Source organism: Pagrus major, chromosome 17, assembly GCF_040436345.1.
Source record: "Pagrus major chromosome 17, Pma_NU_1.0".
Taxonomy (NCBI): Eukaryota; Metazoa; Chordata; class Actinopteri; order Spariformes; family Sparidae; genus Pagrus; species Pagrus major.
The window spans coordinates 21,322,939-21,345,251 of NC_133231.1; the positions used below are offsets into that span (position 1 = coordinate 21,322,939).

Genomic DNA, 22,313 nt, shown 5'->3' on the forward strand with positions numbered 1-22,313 from the left:
ACCAATGATGGCTTAATTAGACAAAACAGGCTGATCTGACAAATGCAGTCCCATATTAATAATAGTAAAGGTAAGTACTGTGCAATGGAAACTTTCCTATCATACCTCTGAAATGTCCATTTAATGATTAAAAAGGTCCATCTTGCCAGATAAACTACAGTTAAACCACAGGAGGGCAGCATACTACAGCTTTTGGCAAGCAGTTGCTCTGCATGAAGGATTTATCTCATAGTTCAGACATTTAGCAGAGCTCTTAGATACATTTTCTAAATTAATTAGGATAAGATTCATGAAATCCCAACTGCTCTTGAACACCTACAACGAGGACTGTCAAAGTCTGATGATTTTAGTTGCAGCAATTACATATGAATGGGTTATTTGTTTATTTGTTGTAATTGTCTTTTTTGAACACTGGGTGGTGTTTAAGTACAGGAAGGAATATAGGTGAGCGCACCAGGACAGGTGGAGGTGATAAGGACTGGCCTGTTGTTTTTGTTGTATTGTTAGAATAAACAGTCTTACAAGTTACAAAAGTAATCTATACAGAAAACACATGTCCAAAAAAACTTTGACCAGCAATCCTTTAGTAGCAATAGTCACCACAATAAGTTTCCATTTGTCCATAAAGTTAAATAAAAAAACAAGAGTAAACTTCAAAGGCAATTTCATTATTGTTTTTATTTATTGTTTTGGGGTTTTTTGCAAGTAAATGAGTAATTTCAAGTAAAAAATGATGGGATAAACCTCATTTTAACAGTTACCAGTGTTTTCTATGCATCATTTTTGTAAAGTGTCTTATTTCAACCAAATATTTTTACATTTTCAGTGTTGAAGTTTGACACAATAAGAGACCAGGAGAACATAAGTATATACACTTTAGATCAGGTATAGACTGTAAAATTCAGAAATCAGAATTAAATGCAAACATATCTATCACTGTTTAGCAAAAGCAGACTAAGAAATGTTCAAACTCAACTGTTAAGGTGTAATAAAGGCTTGTGTAAACTGTAAACTCCTGATAAACACAGCACTTCTCTAACTTCTGTCGTTTGTTGTTCCTGTTTCCCTCAAACTGCCAAGCTGTATGTCACTCTAGTTATTCATCCTTCTCTTCTCTTTTCACTCAGGCCCCTCCTGTCACTGCCTCACACAGATGTAGGATGTGAAACGTGGCCTGTGTATTCTGCGATTTTGTATTTTGTGTTCTGCGATTTTGCTGGTCTGTTAATCTTTCTGATCACCTGCAGGACACAGACAGAAACAAGAGATTAAAGTAAAGAGTAATAGTAGAAAAAACAAACTCTTGGTGCTTCTTTAACTGAGAACAGTAACAAACTTACCTTAAAGGGAAAGCACACTAATTTAATATGGTGTCATACACCATTGAAATGTCCTCATACACAGGTTCTTCTACTTCTAGGCAAAAGGGGAAAAAAGGTTGAATACATTCAGTAGTTTATTCTATATTCTGTCTGTGTGGTCATATGATAGAAGTAACATCAGGTACATACTGACCTTGTTTCTGAGTTTGGGGTGGCGGAGCTTTGTTGTTGGTTCTAAACATTAGACATAAAGCATTGTTATAATGTGGTCATGTGTTCAGATGCTATACAAAAATCAAACAGTAACACATGTTGTGTTTGTATTTTGTTTGCAACATAAATGCGATCATAAAGGACATTTCTGAAGATTGTTTACTGTTCACTGTGAAGGCTATTTTTCAAATCAGGCTTAGGACCATAGCAGTATATAATACATTGCAACACTCTAGCAAAAGCAACACAAAGGCAAGTGACTTTTTGAAGGTTGATTAAACAATTTTCTACTGTCACATCACCCTAATTCTAGTTCCACGTTTTCCATCTATTCTTTTCCCTTGCCATGTACTAACTCTCATGTGATTTCAGATCCTAACATGCCCTGCAGCAGCCCTTGTTGGGCCCTTCACCTCACTTGACCTTCTGCGCCCACCTACACACCTTTAAATGGGCCATTCTGCCTGCTTCTTAACATCTGCTCCTTAGCCTGATCCCTAACTGGAAACATTTGTCTACTTTTCTTGCCTGTTGGGTATTGACTTCTTTCTGACGATGGCCAAAACTAAACTTTTAACATAACTGCCAGGACTCTGAGTTGTGCTTTTTGGTCCAAACCTGTTAATACTGAGCTGTTACAGTTACCATGACTGTGATTGATATTTGATAATAAGGAAATGGCTTCCTGGTTATAGGTCTCTTACTTTTTTCTAAAGATGTAGTACCCTCCACCAGCAGCTGCTGCACAGACGACCAAACATGCGATTACTATTCCAGCGATGCAACCAGCCGCACAGCCTGGTGTTTCGTCTGGGATGGCTTGAAAAAAGGGGGATAAGAACAATTTTACAACATTATCCAAACAGGAACTGTCTCATAATACCTGTGGATACAAAACGTACAATAATTTGTCCCTTTATGTAATTTCAGCTGACTCAAAACAGTTGACAGTTACAAGACTTTTGATCTTTGCCATGTAATGTGCTTTCTGTTTTTTTAGCCACTTAAATTAGTAAAACAAGCTGTAAACACAATATTAACGCTAAAGTTCCTATAGCAAATTTCAATCAAACAGTTTACTTTTTAGGTTGCACAGAGAGTACATCTGGAGTAATGGACCAGTTTCTTGAAACCTGATGAATGTAATCCCAATATCATCAACTACTGAGAAAAGTATCTTCAGCTGCAAAATATTCCACTATGTTCACCATAGACCACTTTGTCTGTCATTTGGTGCTTGTGTACAGTGCGTCCCAAATGTTACACAAGAAATGTTTTTTGCTGTCTTTTTCAAATTTCTTTCTTTTTCTTTTTTTTTGTTAATTTATATCACAGCACACCAATTTAAGTTTACACCTAGCTGATACAGATTATGCAGGTGGACACTTCCTGTAAATGCCCAACTTACTGACTCATGACACTACTACATACACTCAACCCATTAATTGCAACTTACCCATTACAGAAACAACTAATGACTGAGATGTTTCATATCTCAGAGTTTTGTTGTTAAAGGCCTGACAGCCATAGTTTCCACTCTGATTCATCTGAATGTTCACCAGTTTGAGCTCTGGTCCAATATCAGACAGGTAGTCTCCATTTAGAAGCCAGTAAAACAGGGCAGAGGGTCTGGAGACAGCTGAGCAGGACAGAGTGATGTTTGAACCTTCTACGTAGTCTTCTTGTGATGGAGATAGCATCAAGATGACATTTCCTGGGCCGTCTACATGTAGACATAACAATAACAAAAAAAAAAACCCAACATGTTATAAAATTGCATGAAAATTAAAGACACATGGGATGCAGCTTTACACATCGTGAGACATTCATACTGATTAGTATACACAACTATATTATTATATCGAAAAAAAGAAACTTATTCCCAATGTTATGCAATAGAACAGCACTGCAATTAAAACTTTCTAAATGACTGTAAAATTATTAAGTTATAACACTGGGAAACAAAAAACAAATAAGCAACCAAACAAAAAAAACTAAGCAGAGCCAATCCGTCAGAAGCTGTGACAATTATCTAAGCTCTGTCTGATGTTTACATGCAGATGTTGTCAGTTTAAGTCACCGTCACCATCTGGTACGCTGCTGCCATTGCTAAGGACAAGAGCAGACTACAGCTTATCATACGCTCTGCTGAGAAGGTGACTGGCTGCACTCCCTTCAGGACCTGCACAGCTCCAGGGTTCTGAGGCGTGCAGGTAGGATTGTGGGCGACCCCTCCCATCCCGGTCGCAGACTTTTTGACACTCTCCCCTCTGGCAGAAGGCTGCGGTCCATCAGGACCAAAACCTCCCGCCACATGAACAGTTTCTTCCCCTCTGCAGTTGGGATCCTTAACAAGTCCCAGGACCCCCACCCCCACTGACACTGTCACTGACACTGTCTCTTGCACTCTGGCACTCAAACCCACCACCGCCCTTGGATCTTTGCATTACAATAATGGAGAATTTGTATCTCTTTTATTTTTATTATCTTTTATATTTTATCTTCCGTCTTTATTTATCAGTCATCCCACACTTTTTGCCTCTGTTTGCTTGTTTATATTGTTTATATTGTATATGTTATTGTCACTGTTTGTTTATTGTTTATTGTCTGTAATGTATGCACCTTATTCACCAAGACAAATTCCTCGTTGGTGTAAAATCCCCGTTGGCAATAAATCTGTTTCTGATTCTGATTCTGATTCTGAAGTACCGAGCATGCAAGTTAACTCACAGCTGATGGAGAGGGTTACTGGATCACTGGTAGCAGTGCTTACTGGATTGAACACATGACACCTGAATGGTCCCTGGTCATAGCGGGTCACATTGGCTATAGTGAGAGTGGAGTTTCCATCAGTGAGCTGAAATCTGTCACTTGCTGTAACTTCAGAGGTGCCGTTCAGCCAGAGGAAAGAGATAGAGGATCCAGAGGCGTAGCAGGACAGACTGATGGAGCTGTTGAACTCCACCAAGTCTGTGCTGCTGGGAGTTACCGTTACATTGTGGACTGGCACTGTGAAAGAAAACAAACAGAGTGTTTTATATTTGCCATAACATAACAAAATAAATGTATATAAAAAAAGTCCTGTTTGAATGTTCATGTGAGTCCAGACTATTGTTTTAAGACATTTGATTTTAATTGAACTGTGAACCTATTCTTTAACACTGTTTGGTGTTATGACAGGTCAAGCAAAGCACATTTAACCTGACCTGATTAGAGATGATGGGTGTGATCCAAGATGAAAAAGGGGTTAAACTTTCAACAGAAGGGGAAGTTAAACTCCCATATTTAGCTTCTGTTTAGCTTAGCTTAGTTACTCATTAACTTTTACATTTGGTAGGCCTTATATCCACAACACTATCACTGTTCATGCTAAGTTATTAAACATTTCCATCACTTGTTACAAATAATGTGGACTTCTTTGATAATGTGATTAACTTTATGATAGTCCTCAAAGTTTCATCTAGAGAGTTTATTAGATTACAGCTTTGCTCTTTAAAATACAACTAATTTAATATTATGATTTGTAATAACACTCTGAAGTATGTTTCACCTGAGATGTTTGGGATTTTCAAATATGTCACATTTAGACACCAAATATGATTCATTGGTATTGGAGGTTTCATATGAAAGTATTTCCAGTCTGGGTGATGCCTTCAGTGGTTTTCCAGCTGTAATGTTAACTCTGTATTCTCCTATTTTATCAAGAATTGATAAAGTTCAAAAAGTTTGATAACCAATAATATGAATTTCTTGTTCAACTGTTATTATTAATCTTCTCCATTCAGCACTGAAAGAGGTACAACATATGAAATATTTACTCACCATAAACTTCCAGTTTGGTGGATCCTTCCTTTGGAAATCCTCCCTGTGACTGAATGGTAACATTGTATTCTCCACTGTCATTAAGAGTCAGATTCCTGAGCTCCAGAGATCCAGTAGATATGAAGAGGGTGATCCTGCCTTCATACTCTGGTGCAGTTGAGTTTCCACCACTAAAGCTGATAATAGATCTGCTCCCAAATCTCCAACCAATAGATGTAAAGGGTGTTTCTGGTGGAGTCAGTGTTGTGCTGAACATCACTGTCCCTCCCACAGCTGCATTCAGAGGACCGCCTGGCAACACACCAGCTCCTTTGGTTAAACCTGGAACCAAAGTCACAGGTCTGAGAAGAGCTCTAATAATTGGAGTACATTTCAAAATGGGCCACTAGGACAATATCCTTAATCACAACCACAATTAAACAAAACCTCTGAAGCTGGTTGTCAAGTTTCTAAGCTTAGGTGTTACATTATACTAAATGTCATCTTGAACTCATTGAATAGAAATTAAATTGAAATAGAAAACAGGAGCACATTTCCACTGTTTAACAAGGTACCATCAAATATATCTCCATTCACACTGCACTAATGTGTCTCTGCATTGATATTACTAAAAGCAAAAGAGGAGTTATTTTCAGTAAAACAAACTATCCCAAAGTAAAACTGTAAGGCAGGGTTCTAGAATATAAATTAATTAATATTCGCTTTTATCTGTCATATCAAATAATAAGAGCTTACCTGAGATGACTCCCAGGATGATGAACTGTATCACAGCCTTTTCCATTTCATCTCCAGTATCAAGTATCACAAAAAAAGAGGCTCACACTACTTCACCGTCCCTTTACTAATTCAAGAATAGTGAATGCTGATTTCAGTGTATGAAGGTTGTATAAGGAAGTACTGTGCAGTGTCAATCTAATTAGCCACAAAGTCCATCTTGTTGATCATTAACAATGTAGTCATGGAGCAACACTTGGGAAGGAGTGATATATTTTTTTTAAGTCCAAATAGCAATGGCTTCAGAGAGATCAGGCTCCTGATGACACAATCATTGTTCACAATTAATTGGATTAATCAGCAATATTTTCTGTGCTGACTGTGCTTAAGTCATATACTGTGTGAAACATATGGTACAGAGGTATTTTAGCCATATCATTACCCATCAATAAGCTAATACAAACACATTTACACCACAAGAGGGCAACGTCTTGCAGTGTGTTTCTCTCATCATGCAGACAAGTTGTAACTCAACATGTAGGTAACTGAGATAAATCAATGAAGATTTTCTTTTCTTTTCTTTTCTTTAAAACTTTGTTGAAAAGTTATAAGAGTTATTAGGAGTTCAGGTAAAGATCATGAGCAAACCTCAAGATATTGATGCCTACTATCCATGTGTTTGTGGCTGGAGTCATAGTGCACCATGTCTTTTGCTAATACATGAGTGGAAATCAAATGTATCAACTCAAGCACACACAATAATAGGATATACTTGTATATACAGCTTTATTGAATTACTATACACTTTAAAATCTCATATCCACAGTTGCCAGTGTTTTGACATCATTTAAACAACAGTTACATATTCAATTGCTGTTAGCATCACATGGTACATACAACATTAATATTCAGGGCTTAATTTAATGTCTTATTCCAACCAAATATTTCTCCATTACAGTACACAAAACACATATAAAACAGACATTTCAATGCTTCAAATGTCATCACCATTATGTCACCACTGTGTTGTAAAAGTAGAACAGGAAATGTTTTTTTAACTCAACTGTTATGGTGCAAAAAAAGCTAGTGTACATATTTTCATATGAATATATTTTATATTAACAATACATTAAATGAAACAATTTACTATATTATCAGCCAACCCTGCGAATCTACAAAGCTTTTTATCTCGAGTTTGAAGAAATGTATCTCATAAACAACCATGTGATGAACCAGATGCTTGTTTGTGGCGAAATAGATATTTATATGTATGAAACATTGTGCCTTTATGTTACATTTTGGTAAAACCTCCTCAGCTCCAGTGCTTAGAAAGAGGAGCAGGCATTCATTCTCCTCCTCGGCTTAGTTCTGGTGAAACCCCGGGTCTTTCTAGTACTCTTGGCAGGGCCGCCCCTGGCCAAATTGGGGCCCTAAGCAGAATTTTATTTTGAGCCCCCCCCCCCCATTACAAAATGACTGTATCATGAAAGGCCATTTAGGTTTACAACCTTTATTACTAGGAACAAATCAAATGAACAGCCTCTTTCAACAATGGAACAAGCCTTTTACAGATGCAGGCTGCTTCAGTAGACATGGTGCTTGATGGCCCTTGTGACGTACTGGGCGCTGGCTCCGTGTCACCCTTAGTAACAAACTTAAGCATTGACCCTGTTATGACAAGAAATCCATCATACAAGCAGATTATAAAGATTTGTTTTGGTCTTAATGGTAAATTACACAATGAAATTAATGTAAACACTAGCCTCACAAAGATTAAAATTAATGCAAATAATAATTATATTCATTATGATTTGATTTTATTATACTATTTTAATCCCACAAGGCGGCGCCCAATGAGCATTGTTAGGGGTCGGTGCCTTGCTCAAGGGTACCTCGGCAATGCCCAGGATGTGAACTAGTATTCTCCATTACTAGTTCACATCATACTTTTTTTTTTTTTTTTGTCCGAGCGGGACTTGAACCGGCCACATCTGAGCCCCCAAGCCAAGTCAATTTAATCTCCAGTCCAGAATTATCCTCTCTTCTGTCTCATGATTAGCAGGCTAGCAGCTGGGGTGTTCCTCCTCTTGTTTTGACTTTGTCTTTCTTTTGCTTTCTCCCGATTCATATTGCCGTTTGGAGGCCATCTCTCCACCTGCATCCAACTGCCTGTCGGCGCATCTGACCGCTGATTGGTCAGATGCTGCGTGCTGTCAATCATTGCGCCAACGTGTGCGGTGTCAGATTACTCTTTTTTTTTTCTCTCTCCTGCCTCGGGCTGACTTGGTGCTCTACGCGCGCCTCACGGCAGCGATGCGCATCCTTTGCGCATTTGCAGAGAATGTGTCCCCTTGCGCAAAATGGGGCCCCCCATGGATCGTGGGGCCCTACGCACAGCGCGTGTTCTGCGTGTAGGGAGGGGCGGCGCTGACTCTTGGTACGCTGTTACAATGCGCATAAACCTTCAAACAACCTAGCTGATAAGTAACAGTCCTCAAAACTTGAGCCCCACAGCAGTACTTGTGATTGGTTGAATAGCACAAAACCAACCACTCTACACCCTCAAACTTCTTTCTCCTCCTTGTCCTCTCTTTTCACTCAGGCTCCTCTCTGCTGGACTATTGGCCGCCCAGGAATCTTTCTCTCCTGCCAGTCAGGGCCACACACAGTGGCTTGATCCTGATCATTGCCTTCTAAGGGCCCCCTTATGCATCATTGCTCATTTATGTTTTTGTGCTTTTGTCAACAAAAAATTTACATAATCTGATTCTTTTTGCTAATCTTTGTTTGGCCTGTCCTCTTCCAGGTCACCATGGTGGAGAGAAGGTTACATGGCTCACATGCCACTTTGGGACACCTCCAGCTGATAATTTCCTTTTTTTGTCTTCACATATAGTATTTTGTAATCTATATATCTGAACAATTGTCATTGTGATCTGTATAATCTGCTATATATGGCTATATAAATAAAATTGGCTTGACTTGATAAACCCTCTAAAAGTCAATTAATTAACACCACTTATATTGCTGGGTGTCTAAACATAACATGGCTATTTTAGTAATTCTGTTACACTTGAATTTGACTGGACAACCCAAATTTAGCAGAGAAATAGTTTAAATTCTAAACACATCAGTGTTTCTTCTTTTCTTGGTGCAGATGAAGGTTTTTTTTTATTGTGTGATCACCTGCAGGACAAACAAGGATTACGAGTGATTCAAGAGCTGCTATTTTGATTAACTGTCTGCTACACTGAGTGAACAGTAATAGTGGGCCTATAGTACTTTTAATAGATTCAAACTAAGATTAATTTCATTATTTATATTATATTAATCTTCATTTATACTTCATACCTTTTCTCTAAATCAGAATAATGAGTTGATTTTTCTCTAAATCAGAATAATGAGTTAAAAACTTACCTTAAAACGGAAACAAAGAGTTGATTTAAATGTTCTCATACACCATAGAAGTGTCCTCATACACATGTTCTTCTACTTCTAGGCAAAACAATTATAACATCTGATTATTCTCATGTAAAATTGATATATATATACACACATATATTATATGTATATATGACATTCTGCAAGATAGTCGGATCAAGTAAATACTAACCTTTCTGACCAGATTGTGTCGGAGCTTTGTTGTTGATTCTAAAAATAAAGCAATAATGTGGTCAGCACCCATCATGCTACTCAAAATTAAAACAGTGACATACGTTGTGTTTGGGTCATTTGTAAATACGATTAAATGTGAAATTTCAACATTTTAATATTAGATTGTTTTCTTGTATTAATCAATGTAGTAATAATGCAATACAACAAACACAATTCTTGAACCTTTTGTGTATTTTTGACAACAGAAAAATAATTAATGTGCTCAACAGATTAATATATTTTCTATTAAGTAACTATTGAATTAGAGTCCGAACCTGAGATAGATTAATTATTAATTATTAAGAATCTCCTAACTTGAGATTCTTAATAAAAACAAAATGGCTTCATGGTTATATCTCTCTACTTACTTTTTTTTATAGATGTAGTACCCTCCACCAGCAGCTCCTCCAAGGATGACCAAACATGCAATTACTATTCCAGCAATGCAACCAGCCGCACAGCCTGATGTTTTGCCCGGGATGGCTTAAAAAAAAAGCATGATTTTTTACAACATTCTGTAAACAGGAACTGTTTAGTCATACCTGTTGATACAAAGCATACAATAACTTCTTCCTTTATCAAATCAAAATCTATACAGTGAACAACATCCTCTGTCCTTAGACCCTCTTTATGTGATTCCATTGCCAGTTATAAATACCTATTTAATTATTGTCACACCTTATTAATGAGTGGTTCTGGCTTTTTATTTAGTTGTTTGTATCTTTTTTAGTTACTCCATTATGTTTTACGCAAAATATGAAAAATCCCTTTTCAACCTTAGAATCCAGTACAGTGGGGAAATGACACAGAATGCAGGATAACAACCAGAACTTTACCAGAATAGTTACCTTTTTCTTTTTGTGTCCTAGTTATTATTATATATATATTAGTATTATATTATTAACATGTATTCCGTTACTCCCCAAGTTACTCCAACTCCTAAAGTAATCTGACTGTTCGGGGCAGATAAACACTGCATGTGTAAAGCAAACAAACACAAATAATCCTGTGGTTAAACTTGCTTCACTGGTGGTGAACACACCATTAAACAATCTCTCTGACGTGATTCAAGTACAAATGTAAGCCAATTAGGTAAAGTTTTAAAGACTTAATTACTTAGATTTCATCTTTTCTGACACCGCGACCAAACAAAACACACCATTGTGTGTAAGCTTGTGTAAAATAAATTGTGGATTTCTCTGGGTTTGAACATTGTTGGAAACATGACAATGTAAGTACACAGTTCAACAAAATATATAATAAAGGTCTCGTCGTTTTTAGATATTCAGTATTAATGCAGAATTCCTACATATGATATCTTTAAGGGCAATTACACAGAGTCTTGAATTTCAAGCTAATGTTGACTCATAAGCTTCAAATAAATCTGCTGGTGGAATGGGTCTGTAGGAAAAATCTTTACGAAGCCTGCTAATCTTTACAAGAACTGTGTATCTCTGTCCCATTCAGTGTCCAGGTGTAACTAGCAGATGGTTCGGACTCAGCAGTGCAGGTTAATGTTAAGGTCTGTTCAGAATCTATCCTGCTTGGACCTGTGATTTGAATATTTTCTGGTCCATCTGAAAAACAGACATTTGTACAGTTCTTATGACGATGCATATATTTTTGGCATGTATAATCTAGAACAGTAAATGTTCACTGTGCAGTTTGTTACCTACAGTTAATAACCATGTTGTATGTAGCTTCAACACTGCTGACAGGATTGCTGATGTTACAGGAATATTCTCCGTTGTCTGCTTTATTCAGACTCTTAAATGACAAAACTTTGTTCCCATCGTGAAGTGTTATGTTGTCAATCAGGGCCAGATCTGAGCCATCCTTCTTCCACAGTCTGGTAAAGACAGAGCCAGCAGCAGCATCACAGGTTAAGTTGACAGAGTTCCCCTCAATCGGCGGGTTTGTTCAGCGCCGCCCCTCCCTACACGCAGAACACGCGCTGTGCGTAGGGCCCCACGATCCATGGGGGGCCCCATTTTGCGCAAGGGGACACATTCTCTGCAAATGCGCAAAGGATGCGCATCGCTGCCGTGAGGCGCGCGTAGAGCACCAAGTCAGCCCGAGGCAGGAGAGAGAAAAAAAAAACGAGTAATCTGACACCGCACACGTTGGCGCAATGATTGACAGCACGCAGCATCTGACCAATCAGCGGTCAGATGCGCCGACAGGCAGTTGGATGCAGGTGGAGAGATGGCCTCCAAACGGCAATATGAATCGGGAGAAAGCAAAAGAAAGACAAAGTCAAAACAAGAGGAGGAACACCCCAGCTGCTAGCCTGCTAATCATGAGACAGAAGAGAGGATAATTCTGGACTGGAGATTAAATTGACTTGGCTTGGGGGCTCAGATGTGGCCGGTTCAAGTCCCGCTCGGACAAAAAAAAAAAAAAAAGTATGATGTGAACTAGTAATGGAGAATACTAGTTCACATCCTGGGCATTGCCGAGGTACCCTTGAGCAAGGCACCGACCCCTAACAATGCTCATTGGGCGCCGCCTTGTGGGATTAAAATAGTATAATAAAATCAAATCATAATGAATATAATTATTATTTGCATTAATTTTAATCTTTGTGAGGCTAGTGTTTACATTAATTTCATTGTGTAATTTACCATTAAGACCAAAACAAATCTTAATAATCTGCTTGTATGATGGATTTCTTGTCATAACAGGGTCAATGCTTAAGTTTGTTACTAAGGGTGACACGGAGCCAGCGCCCAGTACGTCACAAGGGCCATCAAGCACCATGTCTACTGAAGCAGCCTGCATCTGTAAAAGGCTTGTTCCATTGTTGAAAGAGGCTGTTCATTTGATTTGTTCCTAGTAATAAAGGTTGTAAACCTAAATGGCCTTTCATGATACAGTCATTTTGTAATGGGGGGGGGGGCTCAAAATAAAATTCTGCTTAGGGCCCCAATTTGGCCAGGGGCGGCCCTGGGTTTGTTGGTGTGACAGAAGCACCTGATATGCTCTCTGTTGGGCAAAAGATCATGAATTTAATCATGAGTGGTACATGTGACATAATTTTCGATACTGGTACCCCTCAACTATAAAGATATTGTATTTATTACAAATAATTTTCATTAACATATTATTTATATGTAACAATCATTGTCTCATATTTTGCATTAATGTCAGGACAGCAGAAACTCAAACTAACTCATCTGTACAAACAGTCTGTCTCTTATTTCAAAATGTAGCACTCAAAGCAGTTCAGCTTATTTGGGGGTTGTCTCCACATGGTTGGATGCACTTATTGTAAGTAGCTTTGCATAAAAGTGTCAGCTTAATAAATATTTTTTAAAAAGTAAAGTTGAGTCTTGGGATGAATCACACACAGTATTAATAACAACATGATGAGCATTCATGATTGACTTTGAAGGTTTGTATTAGCTCTTGGGGCCTGGATGAAGTAATGAAGAGTTTAGCCTTTACAGTATGATAATGATAATGTGCAGTAGATACATAAACAATATGGATCACATATTTGAAGGCCTTGCATGTAAATACTCCACAAGACTGACTGATTGAACTGAGACTTGAAAAATCATGACAGTCAACCCATTCTCATGCTACACAAACAAATCTCACATCATAAAAGAGGAAGCCTCAAAGCCACTTCCTCATGAAAAATATAATTATATTTGTTGAACACGCACGCAGGACAAAGTCTGAACATCAGGCTTCGACAAAGGTGCACACACATACAGCTACAATATCAAAAAGCACCTGTCAGGAAAGTTGAGTTTTGCCACACTTTGCTCTTCAAATTCACATCTTTGACAAATTAAAACATCAATAAAAAAATTACTTTTAATAAACTTACAACAGGTAAGGTTATATTGATTTGACTCAACAATAACATGCAACCACACTGCCCCTGGAGGTGAGTTCTACAAATTCAGTACTAATGGTATAAATGACTACTGAGTACTGATGGGCCAGAATGTCAACATGTTGACTGGCGTTGCAGCTGGTGTGATCCCATCACAAGACTGTCACTAATTTTATTCCACATTTGTTTGTTCAAAAAAACATTTATTCAAACTTACCCAACACTGTTACAGCCAAAGGTGAAGATGTGTCATATCTCAGAGTTTTCTGGTTAAACGCCTGACAGCTGTAGTTTCCACTCTCATTTATCCGAATGTTAATCTCTGATCCAGTATGGGACAACTTGATCCCATTCAGAAACCAGTAAAACAGGGCAGAGGGTTTGGAAACAGCTGAGCAGGACAGGGTGATTTCTGACCCTTCCTCATAGTATTCTTGTGATGGAGATAGTTTGAAGGTTACATTTTCAGGGCCGTCTGAATGTAGAGAAGAAAACACCAGCAAAAAATTAATCTGACTATAAAATGATTTGGTTGACACTGTGCTCTAGATTACAGTGATACTGTACTGGAATAAATTTGATTGAAAATGTGTTTCTTAGATTTTGAACAAACCACAGGGGAACAAAAAAGATACAAAACAAACAAGCAAACAAACAAATAAAAAATCAAGGCCACTCCTCACAGAGTTGTGACAATAATCTAAACTCTCTCTGATGTTTTCACGAGTTGTCAGATAAAGTAATGAGAATGTAGTTAATGACTCACAGCTGATGGAGAGGTTTACTGGATCACTGGTACCATTCTTTACTGGATTGGACACATGACACCTGAATCGTCCCTGGTCAGAGCGGGTCACATTGACTATAGTGAGAGTGGCGCCTCCATCAGTGAGCTGAAATCTGTCACTTTCTGTAACTACAGAGGTGCCATCCAGCCAGAGGAAAGAGAGAGTGCATCCAGAGGCGGAGCAGGACAGACTGACGGAGCTGTTGAACTCCACCAAGTCTTTGCTGCTGGGAGTTACCATTACATTGGAGACTGGCCCTGTGGGTGGAAAACAAAAGGGTTTTATAATTTGCCACCACATAACAAAGGTACAGAACAGGGATGCTGAGTATTTGTGGCTGCACCTTGACATTTTACACCAGCTCCTGCCATTACAAAAAAACAACATGTTCTCACTTATTATTTGATGATGATGATACACAGAACAAAAAGGGTATTTGAAAGGTCACAAAATGCTTTGTACATCATAGAGAAGTTCAGCTACAGATTTTGTTGATACTGTGTCAAACTTACATTGACTCGGTAGGCTTACATTTGGTGGTTGCACTTTAAAATCAATGTTCAATATAATGCAGTCCAAGTTGACACCAGTTAATATGTAGGACCTTAAACCTTAACATTCTGACACAGTCTCAACAAGAGCTTAATATGATGATCAGATTAATGTAGGTAGGACAGTTGTACCAGAATTCATTTGTCTATGCAGTACACCTAAAAAGCTGCAAACTCAGTGTATCCATTGTATTGTATAATCTGATTATGATTTACCTTAATCACCTGTGCTCAGTGATGACTGAGCAAATTCTATCTGCTGATGAGAATGTGAGATGCAGTTGAAGGCTTTGAATAATTAGTATAATTTCAGAGAAGTATAAATGAAAAATAAATAAGAGATTCATTTTTTAGTTCTTTGTCAAAGCAGAGAATCTGTGAGAGCTCCGTATATTTGTTCAAATTTAGGAACCAGAAAACATGGTCCTAAACCTTAACTAGGTTTATCTCTTTATAATAACATTGAATGCTCATTATTTAATATGCAACAATTAAAGTGAACGTTTAAAAACAAATATTGTTAGATATTATTTGCATCATCTGGACACTTAATGCACAACTTCAGACCAAAGAGAAGAGCAGAAGAGGACAGAAAATACAAAAAAATAAATAAAAAGCTGTCATGTGAAATAACCAGAAGTGTGTGAACTTTAGCAGAAAAATGGTTCGACACGATCACTTATTAATCTCAATGAGAAAACAGGTTTTTAGTATTCATTGTTATGATGTCATGTAATAACATACTCTGAAGTCTATTTTAGACTGTATGTCGATATTTTGTGAAACACCGAATACCAAAACACAATTATTGGAACACAAACAATATATATTTATGCATTCAGCACTGAAAAAGATCCAACATTAGAAACATTTGCTCACCCTCAACTTTCAGTGTGGTGGATCCTACTATTTGTGCTCCTGTCTGTGGTAAAATGACAACTGTGTATTCTCCACTGTCATCACAAGTCAGATTCCTGAGCTCCAGAGATCCAGTAGATATGAAGAGGGTGATCCTGCCTTCATACTCTGGTCCAGTTGTGTTTTCGCCTCTAAAGGTGATAATATTTCTGTCCCGAAATGTCCAAGCAATAGTAAAAGGTTTTTCTGATGGAGTCGGTGTTATGGTGAACATCACTGTCTCTCCCACAGCTGCATTCAGAGGACCGTCTGGCAACACACCAGCTCCTTTGGTTAAACCTGGAACCAAAGTCACAGGTCTGAGAACTCCAATAATTTGAGTGTTTTACAAAATGAAGCACTGGGACAATATCCTTAATCACAACCACAATGACACAAAACCTCTGAATAAAGCTAAGCTGATTGTCAACTTGCTAACCAGCTGAAATAGCTGACGTGTTCAGGTTTTCAAAAAAAAAGAAAGAAGAAAAGCTGCTAAGCGTCCATCACATTATGAAAATTAGTTTCATCTCACTGAAAGAACATTTAGCTCACAATAACAGAGAAGGCCCTACATTGTCCGTTTTCTGCCATCAATTATTGATGATTACATTTTGAGAAATAAGTGAATAAAGATTTTCTGCTGTATCAAGTGATAAAAGCTCACCTGAGATGACTCCCAGGATGATGAAGTGTATCACAGCTTTTTCCATTTAATCTGCAGTACCATCAAGTATGAGAAGAAAGAAAAGGGATCACACTTCTTCACTGTCCCTTTTCTAGTTTCCGCATAATGGATCCTAATTTCAGTATATAATGGTAGTACGGGGAAGCACTGTGCACTAGGGACTTACCCATCATCATAACTCTGATCAATGATCAACAGGCTTGATAATCATTAATAATACCGGTACTGAACAGTGAAACATTCGTAGCGGACTTACTGTGAATTTGCTCTGTATTTTCATGTCTGATTTAATAACAGACTGAAAACTGATTGCAGGTATTTCCGGCCTATTGTTTCAGGCAAACTTTCATCCCCTTGTGTCTCGAAGTGTTTCTCATTCCATACACTACAGTCTCAGGGGGAGTTAATATCCAGGAAGATATACTGCTTAGTAAATCACGTAAAGACCACCAGAGGGCAGCATACTGCAGCCTTTGGCATAAAGAATTTATCTCATTATTCAGACATTTTGCAGAACAGCACTTAGATAATTCTTCAGCATAAAGTAGGACAAGATTCATGAAATCACTACTACATGTATAAAGAGCACTGTTAAAGTCTGATGATTTACATACAGTATGTATGGATGATTTGTTTATGTGTTGTAATGCTCCTTTTTGAACACTGGGTGGTGTTTGGGTACAGGAACGAATAAGTTCACCGGGACAGGTGGAGGTGATTGAGACTCGAATGAGATGTTGTTGTTTTTTTTGTTGTTGTTTCTTTGTCATTGGAATAAACAGTCTTGCAAGTTACAAAAGTCTCTCTATTGGCCTTGAGTAGCAATCGTGACCACAATATGTTGTCAGCTAGTTGTTGAAATTCACTTTATTTAACCATTAACGTGTCATTATTGTTGGATTTATTGTGTTTATTTTGCAAGTCAATAGGAACAAAAACTGTAAATTCAAGTAAAGAATGAGGATACACTTGTGTATACAGTCTTATTGAAAAAGTACACTTTAAATCTCATATAAACAGTTACCAGTGTGTGGCCATTGTATTTAAATGACTGAATGATTGAATGTTACATATTCAATTGCTGTTAAAACCACATGGCATAAACAACAGTATTATTCTATTTGCACAATGTCTTATTTCAACCAAATATTTTTCCATTTTCATCATTGAGGTTGAATACAATAAGACACCAGGAGAATAAAGATAAAATTAGATTACATTATAGAAAAACACATAGTACAAAAAATGTATAAAACTACAAGAGCAATTTCATTGCATCAACATCAGAATTAAAAGCAAAACACATGCATCTCTGTATAGTAATAGCAACAAGTAACAAGAAATGTAACTCAACTGTTTAGATGCGATACAAGCTTGTGTACATATGTTTTAAATAAAGATCTTTTTTATTAACAATACACTCAATGTAACAGGGCTTATAGTGTAAAACCTCAAATTATTATCACCCAATCCTGCAGCTCTACAGAGCTTTTTATTCTATTTTAGCTCCTTGTTTTGGGTTTGAAAAATGTTTTCTTATAAACAACAAGCAAACTGTGAATCTTTGCTGTTTTTTGTTTCCATTTCTCTTGTTGGGAGAGGAAAAAGGTCAAGAGTGCATTCTACCGGTGCTTCTTACTCAGACAGGCACAAAAAAGGGAACTGATTTTTGTAACTGAGAAAAACTGCCGTCCCACGCTCTCTCAGGTTGAGGAAACCAGAACACAAGGGAAGATGACTGCGGGTGAAACAGACGTTAGAGCCCCTGCTTCTGAACCACACAGGATATCAGCTGACAGCCAGACAGTAACTGTGGTGCAATAAGTAACTACACATTGTGACACTGACAGTAGGCTTACACTTGTCTCAGCACACATTATGCTCACGTGAGACATGATCAAGATATCAAGATACTATGACACAAAAAGTGACCCCGAAACTGTGCCCTTATGTGGAATTATGGTAAAACCCCTCAGTGTACGAAAAGAGGAGCATTTTTAGGTGTCACATTTTTTTATTTTGATCAGAAGAGGCCTTTGATGTTTTCTTTAAATCTATTTTTACATTTAAATTTATAGACATACATTGTGGTTATACCTTAAAGCTATTTATGTTATACCTTACTGCCTATTGTAAAGGTAGTACCCTCCACCAGCAGCTGCTGCACAGACGACCAAACATGCAATTACTATTCCAGCGATGCAACCAGATGAACAGCTTGATGTTTTCTCGGAGATGGCTTAAATAGAAAAAGAAATAAAAACATGAATTTTACAACATTATGTAAACAGGAACTGTCTCATCATACCTGTGGATACAAAGCATACAGTAACTTCTCCCTTTATGTAATTTCACAGCCAACCATCGATAAATACCTTTTTGTTTTATGTTAAGAGCAAGGCCTTGATCTCTCCTTTGGCTTAAGAAAATTCCTTTTTGGCAAATCGATGCTAATGCACCGTGCTATTTTAACAAATATGCTATCATACACTTATGGTGTAACGCTGGAACTGCATAGATTTTACACAACAGTCTGTTTACAGGTCTCAGGGAATAAATATGAAGATTTCTGTGACTCTTCTGCATTAACTCTCATCGTCTATGATGAGGAGAAGTGCAATGTTTAATTTTACTCTTTTAATGCCAAACAAGAGACCTCGAGAGGAGTCATTGTAGTCTCATAATAGAAGAAATCTGCCACATTTTGCTGGTGGAATGAATGTATAAGAAAAATTTATAGAAAGTCTGCTATTCTTCAAAATATAAAATCAAGGCTATAATACTGTGGGTTGATCAAAATATCTAAGCCTAGCAACAAAATCTGCATAAAACATAGTTATATAATTCATAGCTTGACAGGTGTAGTTGCCACACTCAGAAAGTTCAGTGGTGACTTTAGTGAATATCTTTCTCTGTCCCATTCAGTGACCAGGTGTAACTACCAGGTTACAGCAGGTTAAATATTTTTTTGATTTCATGGCACACATGATTTTGAGGTTTGTGTGAAAAATGTGAGAACAGGAACAAAAGTAACTGAGCGCTGAGGGTGGAGTGAGTAAATATATAGAAAGGAACTTGAGAAGAGTTTTTGCTTGTAAGGGGTTAAAACTAATGCTCCCTGAATCATGTATATACTGTAACATGACAAGTGTCTGACTGTCCTCACTCAGAGTTATTTTATCTAGCCTCTCCTCATTTTTGTGTGTTGGCACTGTGTTTTGATGAGATGATACAGTGTATATACAGTTTACGGTAATGCTTGTTAATATACTCCCCAAAATGTGTGTCCCTCATTAAGAAAATGAAATAATTATGAGGATCTGTGTTTACTTTAATATTAAATCTCTTTGAAGGAAAATAGATATTTCCCTTACTGCAGTGGAACGTGTGGGGCACATTTTGAACAGTACATCAGGGCTGGCAGGTCACACATTGACCGTGTGAGACTGATGCATTTGACCTGCTCTCACGCCACATGTCTATGTTCTCACACAGTGAAAAAATAAATTAATATCTGATAACGTCAGTAGTGACGGAAAAGACAGCAGAGTGTTATTTAGACCATCAAGGGGAAGTGAGAAATATACACAGACCTGTTATTTGTGATTTTTTTGGTTTACAGTATAAAGTGTTGTCAACATGTTCTCATGAGGCCCAAAGAAAACTCATGTCGAAAAAGAGGAAGCCTCAAGCTTATTCCTCATGAAAAAATATAATGATATATGTTGATGAGGCTTTCTGGCCACACAGGTCAAAGTTTGAACATTAGTCTTTTTCTAGAGCCCATGGCCCTCACATTGTGTGGGTTTAGTTGACAGTTTCATGAATATTGAGTTTAATCTCACTTTGCTCTTAAATTTCACTATCCATGACAAATTGAAACTTTCATAAAAATACAACTTTATAATGCAATTAAGACAGGTAAGTTTATATTAATTAGGCTCACGTAATGTGTAACCAAACTACCCCTGGAGGTGAGTTCTTCAAATTTGGAAAATCATCATGCATTGGTATTTATCCACCAATATTTATTAGACAGTATCATTGATAAATCGCTTAATTTGCCGAGGTGTCAGAAGAAGAACTGTAGTGCCTTTGTAGTCTCATCAGTTGATACTGTATGTTTGAAAGCACCTTTGACATAATCCATAAGAAAAATTTGACAAATCCAAACAAAAATTCTTGTTTACTAGTTGTTACAGGTCAACAAAATACACTTCAGGCCTGACCCATCATTGATGCTGGGTGGAGTCAGATATGAAAAGGCTTGAGCTTTTCACCAGAGAGGACAGTAAAACACTTATATTAAGCGTCTGTTACTCATTAACTTTTATATCTTTGTAGGCCTCGTATCCACAACACTGTGACTGGTCATGCTGGATTATTGTGAATTTTCATCAGTTGTTACAAATAATGAGGATTTATAATACCATTATTATATAGACTATTAAGAATAGATATTAGCTTAATGATAGTCCCCAAAGTTTCATCTGGTCTTGGCTCTCCAAGACCAGATGAAACTTTGTTATATTCGTAGAAATTCATGCTTCCTAAAAGATTCATGCTTCTTTAAAATACAACTTTTATATTGTTTTGCATTCTATCATAGGAATTATTTATTGTAATAACTTTATGAATTTCAGTGTTGACATACTGATACACCAACATGTGATTTGTATTTCCAGTCTGGGTATTCCTGTCGTCAGTTGTTTTCCAGCTGTAATGCTGACTCTGCAGTCTCCAATATGTTCAATATTTGATGCAGTTAAAATGTACTGTACATAACAAATACTGATTGGAATACAAGACGGTAGTAGAAGGAAGTACTGTGCAATGGGGGTTTTCCCATCGTCATCGTCAGGCAATGAATTGTAACTTCCTGACTTTTCCTCTAGTGCCACCAGCAGGCCAAACTTTTTACTAATCTGTGAAATGCAGCTCTAGTGAAAGTTCAGTCAGGAAGTCTGAATCACACGTCATCTGTTGTAATAAACTTGTCTTTACTTCAGTCACTTGTCTCTCCTGATCGAAATATCACAAGATTTTTACAAATATACCCTGTTCCCACATGATGTGTCATAATATAATGATTTTGGTGATCCTCTTATTTTTTTTGGGAGGTTGAAATGTGCAGTCTTGAATGACATGTCAATTCAGTTCAACAATTAGATACCACTGAACATATTACAAAGATCTTTTACCAGACCTTCATGATGAATTGTAGTAACTTTGATGGTCCCCTAACTTGTCATGAATTACCATCATCAGGTGAACAGTATGTTGGCACTGTTCTGGTGAGCATTTGAGCTTGTAGCGCTAGAATTAAGCCCCATAGTGCTGCCAGCATGGCTGTACACTCTTATTATTATTAAAATGATGGATAAAGTGGGGTGGACTATTGGGGTGAATTATTGAGTCATCTTTATTTAGTCACCATTCTTCTTCTACTTGGTCATGGACGCAAAGTCCTGGTCAATACAAAATTCACCAATGCACTAAAAGCTGAATCTATTTTAAGAAACTAGATGTTTGTTTATTTATGGTGTCAACCCATTAATTAAAGCATTCACTAATGCATTAATGCACTAATAAAAATTCTCCTTTAATTGGCTATGAGATTGGGAAATCTTATTTACAGAATCACATATGTATAATCTTGATCCAGCTCTTAACTGAAGACTCCAGGTTTTTATGACCTCACCACACACCACACTCCTGACACATTTGGTGTATTTGGAAATGTTAAAAATAATGTTCATGGCTACACAGAACTAGTGGGACATCCCCTTGCTTTTGTTTATAGAACTTATAGTTTAA

At 37.4% G+C, this 22,313-nt stretch overlaps 1 protein-coding gene across 1 annotated transcript; it reads right to left on the minus strand.

Moving 5' to 3' along the window:
* Nucleotides 1-1,039: 1,039 nt before the first annotated feature.
* LOC141011441 (cell adhesion molecule CEACAM5-like) lies at nucleotides 1,040-16,555 on the minus strand. Its single transcript, XM_073484599.1, has 11 exons — nucleotides 16,476-16,555; nucleotides 15,791-16,108; nucleotides 14,339-14,617; nucleotides 13,803-14,047; nucleotides 7,136-7,154; nucleotides 4,266-4,538; nucleotides 2,992-3,258; nucleotides 2,240-2,354; nucleotides 1,516-1,556; nucleotides 1,341-1,416; nucleotides 1,040-1,241 (listed from the first exon to the last, which is right to left on the minus strand). The coding sequence occupies exons 1-10, from the start codon at nucleotides 16,519-16,521 to the stop codon at nucleotides 1,358-1,360; spliced, it is 1,662 nt and encodes a 553-aa protein (XP_073340700.1). The 5' UTR covers nucleotides 16,522-16,555; the 3' UTR covers nucleotides 1,040-1,241; nucleotides 1,341-1,357.
* Nucleotides 16,556-22,313: the final 5,758 nt, after the last annotated feature.